Source organism: Eptesicus fuscus, chromosome 14, assembly GCF_027574615.1.
Source record: "Eptesicus fuscus isolate TK198812 chromosome 14, DD_ASM_mEF_20220401, whole genome shotgun sequence".
NCBI classification, from domain to species: Eukaryota; Metazoa; Chordata; class Mammalia; order Chiroptera; family Vespertilionidae; genus Eptesicus; species Eptesicus fuscus.
The window spans coordinates 82,670,643-82,690,791 of NC_072486.1; the positions used below are offsets into that span (position 1 = coordinate 82,670,643).

The 20,149-nt window shown below is 46.7% G+C and overlaps 1 protein-coding gene across 6 annotated transcripts in view; it reads left to right on the top strand.

Annotated features, from left to right (window-relative positions):
- UBE3C (ubiquitin protein ligase E3C) overlaps nt 1-20,149 on the top strand; it is a 114,535-nt gene that overhangs the window by 37,776 nt on the left and 56,610 nt on the right. For all 6 annotated transcript variants that reach the window (XM_054726581.1, XM_054726579.1, XM_054726580.1 and 3 more), the window contains 4 exons: nt 4,223-4,376; nt 4,797-5,017; nt 5,432-5,586; nt 8,038-8,225. In XM_054726581.1, coding sequence (XP_054582556.1) covers nt 4,223-4,376; nt 4,797-5,017; nt 5,432-5,586; nt 8,038-8,225 — 718 coding nt within the window. The remainder of the gene's footprint in view (nt 1-4,222; nt 4,377-4,796; nt 5,018-5,431; nt 5,587-8,037; nt 8,226-20,149) is intronic.

Below are 20,149 nucleotides of genomic sequence, written 5' to 3' on the forward strand. Positions count from 1 at the left end.
CTCGCTTGTCGCGTTTCACTGGTCACCACTGTCTGTGAGGGTGGTTAACAGGGTCTGACGATGGAGCACTGAGTGGTCATTGCTTGGTGTTCATACTTGAGTGCACATCTGGGTCCGACTGTTTTCAGAGGCAAAGCAAGCAGTGGCTGTTTCCCATGGCACCACCAAGTGTGTCTGCGCAGTAATGAGGTGTTCACAGACTGCACCCCACGAGTGTATAGGAAAGAGGCACCTATTTCTAAAAGACTAGATGATTTGGGTCATTGGTGATACCTCCAGAAATCCCACAAAGGCTTGGAGAGGTCGTGAAAGTCGTCGCTTCTATTCACATGGAGTTGCCTTTTAAACAGATTCCTCAGTGCCCATTTTGTGCTCCATAAAAAGACAATTTTCTCCCAAAGGAATGTAAGTCCCTGGAGAAAAGGCTGATTCCAGATCTCATTGAGTAGATGAAAAAGTGAGACCTGGGTCCCAGGAGCCTCCCAAAGTCCACTCCATTGGCCAAAGAGAGGGCAGCCTGAGTATTGGCCAGAGAGAGGACCGTCTGAGTATAGGATGACAATGCAGTGTGTCAAAATACATCAGTATGTTTAAGTCCGTGAGTTAGCAAGATATTTCAAAACAAAACCGAGAGGTTCCAGTCAAGATGGTGGCATAGGTAAACGTGGGCTCACCGCCTCCCATAACCATATCAAAATTACAAATAAAATACAGAACAACCATCATTCAGAACCACCTGAAATCTAGCTGAACAGAAGTCCTACAACTAGGGAATTAAAGAAGCACATCAAGACTGGTAGGAGGGGCGGGGATGGTGGAACCAGCTGCTCCCACACCCACATGTGGAGGAGTATCTTGGCTGTGGAGGTTTCCCTGAGGACCGAGGGGTCCCAGCCCCACACCAGGCTATGGTTCCAGTATTGGGAAGAGAAGTCCCTACAACTTGTGGCTGTAAAAACTAGCTGGGATTGTGGCTGAGTGACAGTGTGTGTGTGGGGGGGGGAGAGGGGGTCTGCGGGAGTCCCGACAGTTCCTCTTAAAGGGCCCAGGCATGGACTTAGTCAGTCTCATTCCCTCTGAGCTCCAGCGCTGGGGCGGCAGTGTGAAAGGAACCTGGGGCATTCGGGGAGGAACTAACTTGTCTGGCATCAGGGCAAGAGCTGGAGGGGCAGCTTTCTTCCAGAAAGAAGTGCTGGCAGAGGCCAGTGTTCCTTTGCCGAGCTCTCCCTGCCACAGTGCAGAGAGGCAGGCACCATCTCTGAACCTCCATCAACCTGGCCCACACTGTTCACCCTGCGCTGGTGATTCTCTGAAACCCTACCCCACGCCCACTACTTGCAGGTTCATCCAAATCAATTCCAGTGGCTTTTCTTTTTTTTTTTTTTTTTTTATACTAGAGAGAAAGGAAGGGAGAGGGATAGAAAGAAACACTTTTTTTTTTTCCAGAGAGGAAGGTAGGCGGGGGGGGGGGGGGGGGGGGGGCGGGGAGAGAGGGAGAGGGAGAGGGAGATATTCATGAGAGAGAAACATCATTAATTGGCTGCCTTCTGCATGCCCCCTACTGGGGATTTAGCCTACAGCCCAGGCATGTGCCCTGATGGAATCGAACCAATGACCATGGGTCAACACATAACTACTGAGCCACACCGGCCAGGCTCCAGTGGCTTTTCCATACACCTGGCCTCTTGCCTCATGCTTTGGGCTTTCCTAAAACCTCTCAAACTAACAGGAGCTGGCCTCAGCATGCCCCGTACCTCTCAATAAGAGTCTTTAGGCATGGCACTTGTGGCAGCCAGCCCTGGTTCATAGCTTGGTCTCTCCTGGGCACCTCCAAGTAGCAGCCATCTGCAGGTTACCTTGCAGCTCATGCTGGGTGGCCCTGAGCAGGGCACAAGCAGATGCTGACTTTGCACCTCCTGGGAGGCCTGAGAGTCAGTGCACCCAGTGGACAGCTTCAACCACACCAGATTACAAGCCTACCACCTCCACAAGTGACACACTCCAAGGGCAGACTCAGCACTAGAGCCCCACTGAAGCAAGTCCTGCTCCATCGGGGTGTCTCTTGCACAGCAGCTCTTATGTTGTAGTTGCAGCTGTTCCTTACAACAAAGTGGCCTGGGGGTCAATTCCTCTCGAGGCCAACATCACCCAAGGCTCAACTACAACAGGACGGTGCACACAGCTCACAGGGTGCGCCTAGAGTTCCCATCTCTGGTGACTGGGGGACTGAGCCACTGGGCCCTACAGGACACCTACTACACAGGGCCACTCTACCAAGTCCAGGAGACATAGCAGCTCTTCCTAATACAGAAACAAACCCAGGGAGACAGCCAACATACAGAGACAAAGAAACGTCACAAAGGAAAGAACAGGAGAAATCTCCAAAAAAAACTAAATGAAATGAAAGCAAGAAAACTACCAGATACAGAGTTCGAAACAATGGTTATAAGGATGCTCAAGGATCTTAATGAGAGTTTCAAGGGACTTAGTGAGAACATCAACATCATAAAAAAAGATATCAGCCAGAAATGAAGGATATACTCACGGAAATAATGAATAATTTATAGGGAGTTAACAGTAGAGTAGAGGACTTCAAGAATCAAATCAAGAATTTGAAATATAAGGATGCAAAAAAGACCTAATCAGAACAGCAAAAAGAAAAAAGAATCCAAAAATAGGAAGATAGTGTAAGGAGCCTCAACTTCAAGCGCCTCATGGGGGTGCCTGAAGGAGAAGAGGGAGAGCAGGATATTGAAAACCTATTGGAAAAAATAATGACAGAAACCTTCCCTTACCTGTTGAAAGAAATTGCCATACAAGTCCAGGAAGCACAGGGTCCCAAACAAGATGAACCCAAAGAGGCCCACACCAAGGTACATCATAATTAAAATGCCAAGGGTTGCCATAACCGGTGTGGCTCAGTGGATAGAGCGTCAGGCCTGCGGACTGAAGGGTCCTAGGTTTGATTCCAGTCAAGGGCATGTACCTTGGTTGTGGGCACATCCCCAGTAGGGAGTGTGCAGGAGGCAGCTGATCGATGTTTCTCTCTCATCGATGTTTCTAACTCTCTATCCCACTCCCTTCCCCTCTGTAAAAAAAGCAATAAAATATATATTTTTAAAAATAAATAAATAAAATAAAATGCCAAGGGCTAAAGACAGAGAATCTTAAAAGCAGCAAGAGAAAAGCAGTTAGTTACCTACAAGGAAGTACCCATATAACTATCAGCTGATTTCTCAACAGAAACTTTGCAGGCCAGACAGGAGTGGCAAGAAATATTCAAAGTGATGAAAAGCAAGGACTTACAACCAAGATTACTTTACCCAGCAAAGCTATCATTTAGAATTGAAGGTCAGATAAAGAGCTTCACAGACAAGAAAAAGCTAAAGGAGTCATCACCACCAAACCAATATTACATGAAATGTTCAAGGGTATTCTTAAGAAGAATGAGAAGGAGAAGAAAGAAGAATCTATATTATATATATAGAAGCAGAATAGAAACGGACTCATAGAAATAGTGAACATTTTGACAGTTGCCAAATTGAAGGATTGGAGAGGTGGGTGAAGGAGGTGAAGGGATTTAGAAGTACAAATTGGTCATAGCCCATGGACACAGACAATAGACAGGTGAAGGCCTGGGATGGGGTAGAAGATGGGTAAAGGGGGAAAGTGGGACATCTGTAAGACTCAACAATAAGATATATTTTTTAAAAACCACAAAAATAATTACTTGGAGGATGCATAAGAGACAAATTTTTTAAATCCCAGTATATGGGCCTTACTTGGATCCTGATTCAAGCAAACTAGTTAAATAAAATTTATAGCATGAGTCTTGAACACTGGCTAGATATTTGTGATTTTAAAGAATTCCTGTTAATTTATTTTAGCTGTGATCATGGTATTTTTAAGAAAAATAAAGTCCTCATCTTTGGCAGCACATGGACATGGTCATGTCTTGGATTTGCTTCCAATGGGTGGAGGCTAGGTGACGGCTGGGTTGACCGTCATTGATGCTGGACGATCAACAACGCGTGGAGTTCATGTCCTTTCAGGGACTTACGTACTAGTTTATAACGTTTTCCGTAATAAAATGTTGAAGAATTCACTAAAATTTGGACTAATAAGAGTTATAAAAAAACATTTAAAAACTGATTGTTATTTTCCTCATATTAGAATAGGTACCACATTTTAAATATGTCTTTTTCCTTTTTTTTTTTTTTAGGGTATTATAGATCTCTCTATTTGTTAATTAACAGCAAGCTTCCATCAAGTATTGAGTATTCTGATTTATCTCGAGTTCCTATAGCAAAAGTTTTGTTAGAGAATGTCCTAAAACCGTTGCACTTTACTTACAACTCCTGTCCAGAGGGCGCCAGGTAAGAACGAGATCGTTTTTATTTCGTGATTTCACAAGATCTGTGTCTAACAGTAACTTTGACACAGGGTGCTATCTTGAATAACAGACTTGAAGGTCAGATTTTTACTTTACTAATGTGACTCCATTGAAAGAACAATGTGCTGCTTCTGTCTGGCCTGGACCCTAATATGAATTGACCATTCTGAAGACCTGGTTATGTTCCCGCTTTCTGGAAGCTGCCACAGATGCAAAGTTGTGACAGCGTTTCCTGAGCAGGGAGACCCAGCATGGAGTCCCCCAGGTGGCCCGGTTGACCTAGAAGGCTTAGCTTTGAGGAACGTAGCAGGCTGGTTTGGAATTAGCCCTCGGTTAGTTTTAACCTGGATTTTATGAGCGGTGTGCTGCGACTTTATTAAAAAGCACGCATTTCCCTTTGTAGGCAGCAAGTGTTGGCGGCCTTCACGGAGGAGTGCTTGGCAGCCCCTTTCACAGACCAGGTCTTCCACTTCCTCATTCCCGCGCTGGCCGACACCCAGGCCGCCTTCCCCTTCGAGCCCTTTCTGGACGCACTGCTGTCGGCGGAGAGTGGCGGCGCCAGGGCCCACGGGCACGCACCCTGGCTCTTCTACTTTGTCTTGACCGTCGGTGAAAATTACCTGGGTATGAAGCGCAGCTCCGTTTTACCCGTGCGCTCACGTGGGCAGTACTGGAGGGCGGGCCAGGAGAGGGCGGCTCAAGGCACGGGCCCAGGACGGCCCTGGACAGTGCCCGGGGAAAGTGCCGCACAGCCCGACAGCAGGCTCCACACTTGTAAGGCACATGGGTTACCAGGATCGTTGGTGTCACGTGGGGAAGCGTGTGCTTGCGGGGTAGCTCCCCATGTGCTAAACTTGTAATGTTCTGGATTATAGCATCTTCCTCTAATACATTTTAACACCAACATCTGCACATGGATGTTAGTATTTCAGTAGGTTCTGGTTAGCCACGCCTCTGAGCGTAAGAAAGGTGATGCCTGTTTCCTGGTGTGTTTCGGCCCAGCTCTAATTCGTTGTTCTCCCTGACTGTCTCACAAAGGGGCCCTCTCTGAGGAAGGCCTGCTGGGGTACCTGCGAGTGCTGCAGGCCTTCCTTGCGCAGCTACCTGTCGCACCTGCCAGTGCCAGCTGCCAGGACTCTGGCAGCGACTCTGAAGAGGAGGGTGCGGAGGGCGCCCAGCGGAGGAGCACGCCGGTGAGCATTGCGGGGCTGCGGGCTGTAAAGTCGTCTCTCACTCGCCCATCTGTTCTCAGGGCAGAATAGTCCCTGAGGGCGCGTGTGTGAAGCCTTCAGACTGTCCCGGTCCAGTCCCTCCGCTCCACGGCATCGCACTCCTCTCCCAGAGGGGGCCGTCCTGGGTTCGAAGTCCACGAACAGGCCTCGTGGCGGGCAGGGCTCTGTGCTCGGGGTCTGTGCCCAGTAGGGTTGGACTGCATGTGAGTTTAGTTATTGCCAGAGGTAAAATGGTCGGGCGAGAGGTTGTGCTCAGGAGGTGCACGTGCTGTGTGCCAGGCACTCGTCTGTTTTTATACGAATTTTTAGTAACAGCTTTTTTGAGATGCACTTTCCCATAGTATTCACCCTTTGAAGGGATGTACAGTTCAGTGCATGTTTCCTTCAGTATAGTAGCAGTGCTGGGCAGCCGTCACCATGACCGGTTCTAGAACATTTCCTCGTTCCAGAAAGAAACCCAGACGTTAGCACCGCTCTCTGTCCCCTAACCCCCAGCCCCTCTGGGGGGAAAGGTTACATTTCTTCTTACCCTATCTGGTGAGCACCAAGGAATGTCTTGGCCATTTCTGCCAACTTTATAGATAATAAATGTGATAATTGACTCTAAAATGAACTTTTAACTTCATTGTCACCCTTATCTTCCATTTCTTACCCAGCACTGTTTACTGTATATTTTCAAGGGATAAAAAGCTGTACATTACATACACATAATTTGTGTCTTACTATGATACGTCTGCCTCCGACCTCTTTCTCTCCTAATTACACACTTGAAATGCTTGAGGTATGGCTCTCGTAGGCTCTACATCTTTTTCTGTTAGGTTAATACAAAGTCTAATCTCAGGAGGGGTACGGGGAGGGTGGGTCAGGGCATAGATGAGAACCGTCTCAGTCACCGTGGGCTTCCTGCTGGGGAGGGCGCAGACTCAAAACTCTGCACCCAAAAATGAACTTTGCTGTGTGGTCCAAAATGAATTGGGATCCTGTAGATGGCTGCAGGTAAACTTGTTTTTAGAAGACAGTTATTAATACTTAATGACCTTCTGGAGAATCCATGAAACTCTCATCATTTTATTGACTTTGTGTCCCCGTGAGGAAGAGGAAGAGGAAGAGGCTGTGGCGTGTTGGTGGGGAGCCCTTCCGCACTGCGCACAGACAAAGCAGCAGGCTTGCAGCTCGTGCTGACACGCTGACACTCGCAAGCGCAGTGTGCGGTGTGACTCACATCTGTGGGAATGTGCTTTAAGAATGCACACACACAACAGTAGCACTGATACAGCACTCTTGTTCTAGCATGTTTATTAGGTACATCTTACTCAAAGAGTCAGGTAGAATGTATTACTTTTATCTCTAAAATAGTGTTTTATTAGGTAGGTTATTATAAATTACTAGTATATCCATCCAAGCTTTCAAACAGTACAGTCAACAATGCCTAATCTTTTATATATACAGGGTGTCCCAAAAAATGTATGTACAGTTTGAATAATTATTCATTCTAGTGGGTTAAATATGAAAATAAAAAAACATCAATTGAGCTTTCAGCTGTTAAAATATGTATCTGTTTTTGGGGTCACCCCGTATACGCTTACTTTTGTATAGGTTTATATGTATACATATATATGAAGTATGTGTACATCTTTGGTTAATACCCCAATTTGGTAACTATGCAGAGCATTAGCTCAGGTTTTATTCAGTGAATCAGATCTTCTAGAGAAATCAAGATATAAAAGAATAGATTTATGTATTTTATTTCATTATTTTAAATGAGTTCTTTAATACTCTGTTTTGCTTAAGCTGATCTCTCAAATAATTTAAAATAGAAATTCTATCAATATATTTTCACAGATATGTGCTTAGTACAATGCAATCTAAACATATGAAATGAATTCTTTTTCTAATTTTTTTAAAATTGATTTTCAGAGAGAGGAAGGGAAAGGGATAGATAGAAACATCAGTGATGAGAGAGAATAATCGATTGGATGCCTCCTACACACCCCTTACTGGGGATCAAGCTCGAAATCTGGATGTGTACCCTGACCAGGAATTGAACCACAACCTCCTGGTTCATAGGTCGATGCTCAACTACTGCGCCACACCAGCCAAGCGAATGAATTTCTCTTTTAATGTAATACTGAAAATACTGTCACATCAGTAGGCAAAACTAGTCACAGTTCCTGTGCTGTTGTTGTGCTGGTCAAAATTGGTCCCTAATACAGATGTGACTATGGGTGTTCAGATTCCTTTAATGGATGCATGACAGAGATCTTGGTTTGTTCATTGTGGTTGGGTAATTTTGGATAAAGCCTGCCTTGTACTTTGACTTGAACGAAAGCGATATTTCCTGTGTGTCTGTCGTGTAGAGGTGAGTTCTCATGGTGCATCACTAACGTGGAGTAACTTCCGGGTGTGTTTCAGGCGGACGGGAGACTGTCATTACCATACATAACAGAGGAGTGTCTGAAAAAGCTGGATACGAAGCAGCAGACCAACACGCTGCTCAACCTGGTGTGGAGGGACTCGGCCAGCGAGGAGGCCTTCACGCTGATGGCCTGCATCTGCCACACGCTCATGGTGCAGCAGCGGATGATGGTGCCCCGAGTCAGGCACGTGCGCTTGGTGCAGGCCCTGATGAGCTCTGCAGCCCCGTCCTGTCTCTGCTCGGCCTCAGCCGGGCGACCCATCGCTGTTTTCCTGTAGAATGTGGCCCAGGGCATTCTACTGTCCGAGCACTGCGTGGAAAGTGAAAGCCAGTTTTCTTTCCTAAACCAGTTAGGGCTGTTTGAGTCCTTTCCTTGTCCTGTGAGGCTCTGAGGTGTCCTGGAACATGTTAACAGGTGAAAGCAGTCATTTTTCTATCATATGAAAGGGAAGTATGGTCCTAGCCACCCATTTTAATATGTTGCTGTGTTGTTGTTGTTGTTTTTTTTATCATTTTTTATTGATTCTAGAGAGAAAGGAAGGGAAGGAAACATCTATGAGAGAAACATCACTTCAGTTGGCTGCCTCCTACACATGCCCTACTGGGGATGGAGCCCGCAACCCAGGCATGTGCCCTGACTAGGAATAGAACCAGTGACCTCTTGGTGCATGGGATGACACTCAACCACTGAGCAGCGGGAGACTGTCATTACCATACATAACAGAGGAGTGTCTGAAAACACTGGTGGGGCCTAGCCACTCATTTTAAAAGTTGGGCTCCTGCCTGCACTCATATGACATCTTTCGCGGCTTTTTCATCTACTCTTTTTATCAGTTTACTCTGGCACTTGACAGTTTACTCTGAGATTTTGGTTTTCAAAACTTTGAAATACAACTTTTGAGAGGAACAAAACATGCAAGTTAAAGTGGCTAACTTGTGCTAAGATAACTGTGACAGTAGTCTTGAACTATTTCCCCCCCTCTATTTGAAGGGACAGTTTAGCAGTTTCTTAGGAGCTGAACAGAAAATTATTTAATGGAATACAGTGCAAAAACATGTGCAGATCTAGGAAGTGAGGGACGCTCCACGTGCCCTGCTGGAGGGCTGCACTGCCTGGGTCCTGGGCTGGGGTCAGGTGATGCATGTCACCTTTGTAAGTGCTCGCCGGCGCTGTGGCAAGAGCTGCTGCGGCGGGGAGGAAAGTGTCTTTGGAGTGGAGTGTGTGCAGGAACATGGGCTGCAGAAGTTGCCATGTAAACACTGATGTGGCCAGCTAATTAGGTGCTGTCTTTGCTGGCTGGTGTTTGTTACTGCAGAGTGAGTCTGACGCCAGGGAGGCTGTGGTCCACGATTAGGTGATTAGCTCCCGGGGCTAATTGCATTAGAGCCGGCTGTGAGATCTGAGGGCGGGCGCTGAGCGGCACTTGCTTTTATTGTAGCGCAGAGTCCGCTGGTGCGGGCAGGGATGACTGGCTCTGGGTCCAGAGTGAGCCTCTTCCCAGTGGGCTGCTGTGTGGCCCTGGTTTACAAGTACAGCACCTGTTTCCTCCAAGAAACTGCTCCAGGAACCTCTGGATGGCCTAACTAGATTAGGCTGTAAGTGTTTAGGTTTTCATAGCTCATGAAAGAGCAAAATAGGCTTACCTTAATGGCTGTAGATTTTAACTGCTTTCAACGCTTTTTAAAAATCCTCACCCAAGAATATGTTTATTGATTTTAGAGAGAGGGGGCGGGAGAGAGAGAGAGAGAAACATCGACCAGTTGCTTCTTGTATGATCCCCAACCAGGGACCGAACCCGAAACCTAGGTATGTGCCCTGACCGGGAACTAACCTGAGACCTTTTAGTGTATGGGATGACACTCCAACCAACTGAGCCACCCTGGCCAGGGTCAACTCCTTTAAAAGGTGTTTAGCCTGGCCAGCGTGGCTCAGTGGTTGAGCACCGGCCTGTGAACCAGGAGGTCACTGGTTCAATTTCCCGTCAGGGCACATGCCCGGGTTGTGGGCTTGATCCCCAGTGGGGTGTGCAGAAGGCAGTCGATCAGTGATTCTCTGTCATCATTGATGTTTCTGTCTCTCTATCCCTCTCCCTTCCTCTCTAAAAACTCAATAAAAATATATTTTTTAAAAGTGTTTAAAGCAGGGTTAGTAGATTCCCAGGCTGATAACTCTCCCTCGAATGCTCTCAGGCTCGCTCCCATCCCTCTGTTTCCAGGGTTGGGATTTGCAGTTTTAATCTGTTTCACATTGATTGTTGGGCTGTATGAAGACGTGGAACAGCCCAGGCCAGTGTACTCGGTGGTCGGAGTGTGCACTGAAGGGTTGTGTGCTCAAGCCCCCGCCCTGGTTGGGTGTGTGCGCAGGAGGCAACCAGTCAATGTGTCTCTCGTGTCGATGTTCCTCTCTCTCTCTCTCTCTCTCTCTCTCTCTCTCTCTCTCTCTCTCTCTTTCTCTTCTCTCTCTCTCTCTCTCTCTCTCTCTCTCTCTCTCTCTCGTAAAAAGAAAAAATCAGTGGCCCTTGCTGATTTGACCCAGTGGTTAGAGTGCTGGCCCTCAGACTAAAGGGTCTCAGGTTCGATTTCAGTCAAGAGCACGTACCTCGGTTGCAGACTTAATCCTGGACCCTGGTCGGGGCACATGCGGGAGGCAACCAATCGATGTGTCTCTCTCACATCAGTTTCTCTCTCTGTGTCTTGCCCCCTCCCTTCCATGCTCTAATAATCAGTGGAAAAAATATCCTCAGGTTAGGATTAAGAAATTTAAAAATATGTTTATGTACATATATATATGGAACAATTTCCAAGGTATGTGTCTTAAGTAAAAGAAAGGGAGATCGGGACCTTGGGGACAATAGCCTGCTTTCTGGTCAGAAGGGGGAAAGGGAGACCGTCTCTGTCCCTGTTCACGCTGCTCTGTCTTCCTTTTCTCACCTGAACACCTCACTTGTGGAGACGCCCCACAGGCTGCCAACAGTCCCAGCACCCAGCCGTTCCTCCACGACGTTGGCCCTCCTGCCCTTCCTCTCCTGACCCCCCTCGCACCTGTCACCCCCACAGACCCCATTCTCATGCGTTCTCCTCGACCCCTTGGCGACTCCTCTGCAGGCCCCTCTGTCTCTGTGTCAGTGTTTCCTTCTCTGGGTGACTCTCTCACACGTGGCTTCCACCCCCTTTGGGCTCAGACTCCTCTCAGCTGCTACTTGGGCTTGTCCTCAGACCCTGCACACGCCAGGACTAAGCAGTCTCTCCCCAGCCTGAGTCATGCTGGGGCTGGTATAGGGAGCCCCTGGGAACATGGCCACTGCACTTTAATTAAAATTGGAGCACAAACCCAGTTCCTTGGTCACACTCGCCATATTCCATATGCCCAGTAGTCAGTGTGGCGGTGGCTTAGGCCATTGTCATCGTTACAGAACCTCCTGCTGGAGTGCTGGCCTGGCCTTGAGGCTGAGGCACCCTCCCTGAGCGACTCCTGGCATGCGCGCAGGCACCTTGACACGTGAGTACTGCACTGTCCGTGTCACGTTTTGCCTGACTGACGTGTGGAGAGCCTTCCTGACTGGCATTTGGGAACTCTCTGACTTCATTTCTAGCCACAAACTGCTTTGCCTTGGCCATGCATCCTTACTGCATTCTCCTGATCCCAGGTGCTGGCTCCGGCCTCTCTTCTTGCTCCCACGCTAGTCTCTATCCAAGATGCACCTTCCTTCTCCTCGTCTCACCTTTCTTGGCCGAGTTGCCTAGATTCACGCTCAGGTCACCGCCTTTCAGAAGCCTTCCTGAGTTTATAGACTGAGATCTCCTCTCTTAGTCCAGTGACATTTTCACTGTATGGTAGGGACTCCCTTTTCGGGGCAGAGTTTAAGGAGTTAAGCTTTACACTGAAGGTGGCAGATGGGCATGTTCTTTGGGAGTTGGCTCTTTTGTTCTATTGTCAAAACTTAGACTTTTAAAGGTAGTGTTTTAGGGATCAGAGTGGTTGATAGAATTTGCCTATAGTTTTCTTGTAAATACATCACATCTTAAGGCATCACAAATCACTTTATTACAACATGTGCTTGATTTTTCTACCAAAAATGAATAGAATGAGCCAACTTACTTGTGAGCCGTCAGTCACTGCGATGTAGACAGTGTGTGTCCTGGAGATGTGCGCGACTCCGCCGCTGTCTCAGCGCCAGGAAGAACCGTGGTAACGGGCTCTGCGCTCTCGGGGTGTCGGCCATAGCTTCAGTCGTTGGGGACGGAATGATTATGCAGGTTACTTCACTGAAGGCAGAGTTATGTTTCCTGTCTATGTTTCTGTAAACACATTTTTATAGTATTTTAGAAGAAATACTGAGGCGGTACCTATAGAGAGAAAGTTGCTTTTTTGCCTGTGATTTTATTTTTTCTTTTATTATCAGTGATATTCTCAGTATAATTAGTAGATTTAATCGGCTTTTGATTTATGTTAAAATTTGCATTGTATCAATAGGTCAGATAGAATTCATGGGGATTTTTTGTTTTGGTTTGGTTTTTTGTTGATGTTGTTAATCCTCACCCGAGGATATTTTTCCGCTGATTTTTAGGGAGAGTGGAAGAGAGAGGGAAAGACAGAGAGAAACATCGATGTGAGAGAAACACATCGATTGCTTGTCTCCTGCATGTGCCCTTACCAGGGCCTGGGCCAGGGAAGACCCTGCAACCAAAGTACGTGCCCTTGACCGGAATTGGACCCACGACTGTTTGGTCTGCAGGCCGACGCTCTATCCTCTGAGACAAACCGACAAGGGCCAGCTCCTGAGTTTTTAACGTTTCTGCAGTGGTGCTTACAGTTGAGTCTAGTCTGAAGTCACATTCAGATGGCAAACTGGTGGTAGCTGCTGACGCGCATCTCCTTAGGAAGCCGACTCAGCATGTAGTCTGTGGTGAGCTTTCAGCTGCTCAGAACGTCTAACCGTTGTGAGTAATTGTTTCTTAGGAAACGCATGTGAACCTGGGAAAGCCCACACGAAGGCCATTTAACTCTGTTTGTTTGGAAAACCAAGTTAAGACAAAGTAAGGGGGAATCTCAGGGAAGCAGCAGGGAGTGAGTGCTGCTTCCCCGTTAGCTCAGCCTGCACCTGAACACAGGCTCCTGTCTGTGCCTGTTCATCTTAGAGTGACAGGCACTCGGTTGTCAGGGAAATGGGTGCTATATATTTAAACTGGTGTGGATTTAGCACTGGAATGCTCAGTTAACACAGCTGTGTGTCTAGAGCTTATCTTCTGGTCTAGCTGCTAGTTTGTCTGTGAAATAAAAGGTTTTAGCAAATTGCCTGTAACAAATACGTCTTAAAGTTTTTGTCATTAAGGAAACTTGGAATTTATTTTTAATCTTGTATTAGTGAGAGGCGAAATGCATTTTAATGTTGCTTTCCCAGCAAAGGACACCTGCAGCAGGAGATCACTGGGTCAGGATGCACCTGTGGCTGCTGGAGTGGAGGGGCCTTGGGTGACTGGCTTGTCCCATTACTTGTACCTGTGACGGCCTACGTACGGAGGGAGCTCAGGATGCCTTGCTCTCCCCACCTTTCCTGCCTGTGTGCAAGCTGCTGTCCTCTGCGTGTCTCTTTAATGACTTGAGCGGTCCCTGCAGACAGTGGCCTGAGTTAGACACGGTCCTCACGGTGTTGCCCTGTGCTGATTACTCTCAGGCTTGTCTCAGCCAAACAAAACCTAGTGGGTAGTTGTTTGTTAGTATTATTTTTTAATTAGGGGCCCAGTGCACGAATTCATGCACCTTGAAAGGAATTGTGGGCCACGAGGCTGTGTAGGCACAGGGGCGGGTCTCAGCCCATCCTCGGAGCCCCCGCCCAGCCCCGCCTGCCACGGCCCCCAGTCCCCTGTCTACTGGCAGCCCCATTCCCGCTATCGCTGCTCCCACACACTGACCGTGCCGGGCCCCGCTCACACCTGCTGATGGTGCAGAGAGATTGGGGCTGGCACCAGTAGCGAGTGCGAGCTGGGCCGGCGCTGTCAGCAGGTGCGAGTGGTGGCTGCTGCCCCGATCGCCCCTCAGGAGCAGGGGGAGGTGGAGAAGCCTCAGGGGCGATCGGGGCAGGCAGCCGCCGCTCGCACCCACTGACGGCCCCGATTGCCCCTCTGGAGCAGGGGGGAAGTGGGGAAGCCCTGAGGGGCGATCAGGGCTGGCAGCCACCACTTGCACCCGCTGATGGCGCCGAGTGATCGGTGCAAGCGCCAGGCGGGACCACGGCACGTGGGAGCAAAGAATTTTCAGTAACCACCATAGGCTAGCCTTGATGACAGTGACTGGTGCCCTGCCTTGGTCTGGCGCCCCCGCTCACCTGCTCCACCATCCCACCGCGGCCGATGCCTGCCATGTTCCGTGCTCTGCCACCTGCTGCTGATGCCTGCCATGTTCTGCACGTGACCCCTGGTGGTCAGTGCACATGATAGCGACCGGTTGTTCATTTGTTCCACCAGATGTCTTTATTGCATTATTTTACTTAAAAAAAAATTAAATCCTTATTGTTGAAAGTGTTACATATGTTTCTTTGTTTTCCTCCTTCTAGCCCGCCTTCCCTCCCCGCCCCCTCCGGGAGGCCTTCACCATCCTATTGTCTGTGTCCATGGGTTATGCATATATACATACAGTTTCTTTTTTTTTTTAATCTTTATTGTTGAGATTATTACAGATTTCCCTCTTTTTTCCCCCCATTGCCCTCCCCACCTGGTTCCCGCCCCGCCCCAGGCCTTCGCCACCCTATAGTCTGTGTCCCATAAGTAATGTATATATGCATATAAGAACTTTAATCTCTTCCTCAACTTTTCACCCCTACCCTCTGAGAATCGTCAATCTGTTCCATTTCCATGCCTCTGATTCTATTTTATTCACCAGTTTATTCTGTTCATTAGATTTCTTATTTATTTTTATTTTTAGATGCAGTTGTTGATAGGTATGTATTTGTTGCCATTTTATTGTTCATATTTTTTATATTTTTCTTTTCTTCTTCTTCCCCTTCTTAAAGAATACCCTTCAACGGCCTATATAATAACAGGCTAATATACAAATCGACCGAACAGCAGAACAACCAGTCACTATGACATGCACTGACCACCAGGGGGCAGACGCTCAATGCAGGAGCTGCCCCCTGGTGCTCAGTGCGCTCCCACAGGGGGAACAATGCTCAGCCAGAAGTCAGGCTCACAGCTGGCATGCACAGGTGGTGGTGGTGGGAGCCTCTTCTGCCTCTGTGGCAGGTGGACATCCCCCAAGGTGTCCCGGACTGCAGGAGGGCACAGACCAGGCTGAGGGACCACCCCACCTCAGTACACGAATGTCATGCACTGGGCCTCTAGTTTCATATAATACTACTTTGGTGGTAATAAACTCCTTTAGCTTTTTCTTGTCTGAGAAGCTCTTTATCTGACCTTCAGTTCTAAATGATAGTTTTGCTGGGTATAGTAATCTTGGTTATAGGTCCTCGCTATTCATCACTTTGAATATTTCTTGCCACTCCCTTCTGGCCTGCAAAGTTTCTGTTGAGGATTAAGCTGACAGTTGTTTGGGCGCTCCCTTGTAGGTAACTAACTGCTTTTCTCTTGCTGCTTTAAAGAGTGTCTTTGTCTTTAATCCTTGGCATTTTAATTATGATGTGTCTTGGTGTGGGCCTCTTTGGGTCCCTCTTGTTTGGGACTTTCTGTGCTTCCTGCGCTTTGAAGTCTATTTCTTTCACAGGTAGGGGAAGTTTTCTGTCATTGTTTCTTCAAATAGGTTTTCAATATCCTGCTCTCTCTCTCTTCTCCTTCTGGCACCCCCATAATATGAATGTATGCTTGAAGTTGTCCCAGAGGCTCCTTACACTATCTTCATATATTTGGATTCTTTTTTCTTTTTGTTCTTCTGATTGAGTGCTTTTTGCTTCCTCATATTTCAAATCGTTGATTTGATTCTCAGAATCCTCTACTCGACTGTTGAATCTCTGTATATTATTCTTTATTTCAGTCAGTGAATGCTTAATTTCTGACTGGTCCTTTTCCATTTTGTTAGAGGTTTTTAGAAGATTCTTTTTTGTTTTGTTTTGTTTTGTTCTTATTTATTTTTATTTTTTAATGTTATATGCAATAAACCTTAATATTTCAAGAAAAATGATCTTAAATATGATAATGTTACATGCAATAAACACCAATTCAATAAAAATGATCTTACATATAATAATATTACTTGCAATAAACAATATTTCAAGAATAAAAAGATTTTAAGTATAATATTACCAAAACTATACTAACATAGTATGATATCACAAAAGTTGTAGGAAATATTAAAAATCTGAAAATAACAGGATTACATTCTAGAATATTTTTTCCCTCTGACTATTTTTGTTGATCAGTTTATGTTGTTCATTATATTCCACAAATGAGTGAGATTATATGATATTTATCTTTCTCCGACGGGCTTATTTCACTTTTAAAGCCTACTTTGTCAGCTATGAGTATTGCTACTTCAGCTTTTTTTTTCTTTACCATTTGAAAGGAAAAATTGTTTTCCATTCCTTCACTTTCATCCTGTGTGTGTCTTTTGTTTTGAGGGGGGTCTCTTGTAGATAGCGTATAGTTGGGTCATGTTTTTGCATCCATTCAGCTACCCTATACCTTTTGATTGGAGCATTTAATCCATTTACATTTAGGGTTATTATTGAGAGGTACTTATTTGTAGCCATTTTAATTCTGTATGGCTAGGTTTCTCTCTCTGTTTCTTCTTCTCAGCAATCCCTTACAACAATCCCTTTGTCATTTCTTGTCATGCTGGCTTGGTGGTGATGAACTCCTTTAATCTTTTTTGTCTGAGAAGCTCTTTATTTGACCATCTATTTTGAATGATGATAGTCTTGCTGGATATAGTCATCTTTGTCAGATCCTTGCTTTCCATTACCTTGAATACTTCATGTCATTTCCTTCTGGCCTGTAGATTTTCTGATGAGAAATCAGGTGTCAGCCTTATGGGAACTCCTTTGTAGGTAACAGTTTTCTCTTGCTGCCTTTAAGATTCTCTCTTTGTCTTTAATTTTTGGCATTTTAATTATGATGTGTCTGGGTGTGGATCTGTTTGGCTGCTTCTTGTTTGGGGTTCTCTGTGCCTCCCGAACTGGTGTGACTTTTTCATTTACCAGGTTAGGGAAGTTTTCTACCATTATTTCTTCAAGCACCTTCTCTATTCCTTTCTCCCTTTCTGCCTCTTCTGGCACATCTACTATTCTAATATTGTTATGTTTCACATTGCCCCACAGCTCCCTTAAGCTGACTTACTGATTTTTAATGGTTTTTTCTTTTTGGTTCTCTAAGTGAGTGATATTTTCAACTCTGTCTTCTAATTCACTGATTTGATCCTCAGCTTCTCCTAATCTGCTGTGTATTCCTTCCAATGTGTTCTTTATTTGTGTTATGTCATTCTTTATCTCAGACTACTCTTTTTCCATGGTTACTATATCTTTTTTTCATGCTGTTGAGCATCTTTACCATCATTACTCTGAACTCTGTTTCAGATAAATTACTTATCTCTGCTTCATTTATCTCTTCTTCTGGAGAATGTTCTTGTCCTTTCATTTGGGGGTTGTTTCTTTGTCTCCTCATTTTGGCTGCCTCTTTGGGTTTGTGACTGTGTATTAGGTAGATCCTCTATGCCTCTCAGTCTCTAGTGCAGGACAGTGTCAAATGCTGATCCTGGCTAATTAGATCAGGCAAAGACTCAAAGCCTCTAGAGATCACCTCTGTCCACAGACTCCTAGGATTCCAGCTTGAAATTGCTCTCAGGCAATCATCCTCAGGTGTGGCGAGATTTTTTTTTTAACAGGGTGGGGCACTTGCTTCTGCCTGGAGGCTAATTGTTATTTTTAGTGTCTTAATTTGCCTCAGAGCAAGGTGTTTTCCAATAGGATGTGTCAACTGTCTTCCCCTCAGGCAAGGCAGATGTCTGTGTGGGAAAGATGTCCTCACTATGTTGGGAATGACTCAGCATAGGAAACTGGGGGTGTCTGCCTTTTGAGCTCTATCCTCCAAAACCCCAGTCCTGGGTTCTGCTTGCACAGTTCCAGTTCACTTCACACATACACACACACACACACACCCCCAACCAGAGCACATGGTGGGTGGCTCCACAGGGAATTTTTGTGCATTGGCCCTTTAAGAGGTTGCCCAAACTTTCAGCTGCCACTCCCTGGCAGAGACCCCACTGCTTTTCACAGATGTTATGTGGGTACCCTTCTCAGTTTTGTTCTGTCTGCTGGGGAGCCCAGCTTCGGGATCAGACCCCAGAGTTCTCAGTGGCTACCCCCCACAGCTTAGATATCTCTCTGGGTCTTCAGCTGCTGTCTGTGGGTGCCGGCCCGGCCAGCCCTTTCGCGCCTCTGCCCCTCCTACCAGTCTCTATGCGGTCTCTACCTTTGGTCCTTGGGTATCAGAGTTCTCTCCTGTGAGTTTTCTGTTGATTATTCAGGAAGCCTTTCCGTATTTCAGGTATAATTCCAGCTTGTTCCTGGGAGCATGTCCATACAGAATCCTCCTACTCTGCCGCCATTTTTAATCTTCCCAGTTTCATTTATGTTGTCACAGATAGATTCTTCATTACTTTATGGTGTTTCTAAACATTTGGTGATGAAATCCATCTTGGAGCAGCTATGGAAATTATCCGTCTGTCTTTCCTTTATCCATCATTGGCTTCAGGAGCAACTAAGACAATTTCTTTGGCTTTTCTTCAGGCAATAGCTCTGAAGGTGAAAAGTTAGAAATAAGTCTTCTTGGACTTAAAGTCCAGGGATGGCAGTGCTGGCACCTTCTGGAGGATCCTGAGAAGATTATTCTTTGCCTCTTCCAGCTCCTTGAGGTTTCTTCATTCCTTGGCTCTTGGCCCCCTCCCCCCTCAATGTCTGTTTTCTAAAAAGATTCTTAAGTAATCTTATAACTGGTTTTGAACTCTATATCCAGTAGTTTGCTTTCTTCCATTTCTTTCATTTGTGTCATGTTTCTTTGTCTTTGCATTTTGACTGCTTTCCTGTGTTTGTTTCTATGTATTGGGTAGACATTTCTATGTATTGGGTAGACCTGTATGTCTCCTTGAGTTGGTAGACTGGTCTTGTGTAGTAGGTGTTCTATAGGGCCCAGTGGCTTAGCCTCCCCAGTCACCTGAGTGAGGTACCCTAGGTGCACCCCTTGGTGGGCTATGAGCACTGTCTTGTTGTAGTTGAGCCTTGATTGCTGTTGGTGTCACTGGGAGGAATTGACCTCCAGACCAATTGGCTGTGAGGACCAGCTGTGATTACAGTGGGAGAGCTGCTGTGAAGGAGACACCCTTATGGAACAGGCCTTGCTTCAGTGGGGCTTTGGTGCTCACTGAGTCTGCCCCTTGAATGTGTCGTTTATGGGTGTGTAGATTTGTAATCATCTGGTATGGTCTCACACTGACCACTGGGGACACTGGCTCTTGGGTCTCCAGAGAGGTGCAAAGTCAGCCACTGCCTGTGCCACCCAACAGGAGCTACAGAGAGATCTGCAGATTCCTCCTCTTTGTATCAGGTTTGGAAGTGCCCAGGTGAGGCCCAGCTATGAAGCAAGGCAGGGTGGTGCTAGTGCCAGGTCTTGGACCTTTTATTGATAGGTTTGGGGCTCCCTGTCCCAGCTGCTGTTTGTTTGAAAGATTTTAGCCTGAGCAAGGACGGGCCATTCATACGCAAAAGCAGCTGCACAATTCATGAGTTTTTAACATCTGCACATAGTGATGTTTCAGTTACCAGCATAGGAACAATGATCCCTGCAAGCACCTCCATCTGGGAGCACCTCCGTCTGGGAGAAAGCTGCCCCCGAGTTCCTGCCCTGATGCCAGACAATCCAGTTTCTCCCCGTATGTGTCTGTGTTCCCCAGAGAGCCTTGCTCTGGTGCTGGAGCTCAGAGGAAGCAGGACCCTGTCCTGGTGCCGGCCTTTTAAGAGGAGCAGCTGGGTCTCCAGCAGCCTCTGTGTCACTGAGCCCCAATCCGCACTGGTTTTTACAGCCTGCAGTTCTTACTGCCCGTAGGGACTTCTTTTCCCAGCTCTGGCACCCTGGCTGGAGGTCTGGTGTGGGGCTGGCACCCCT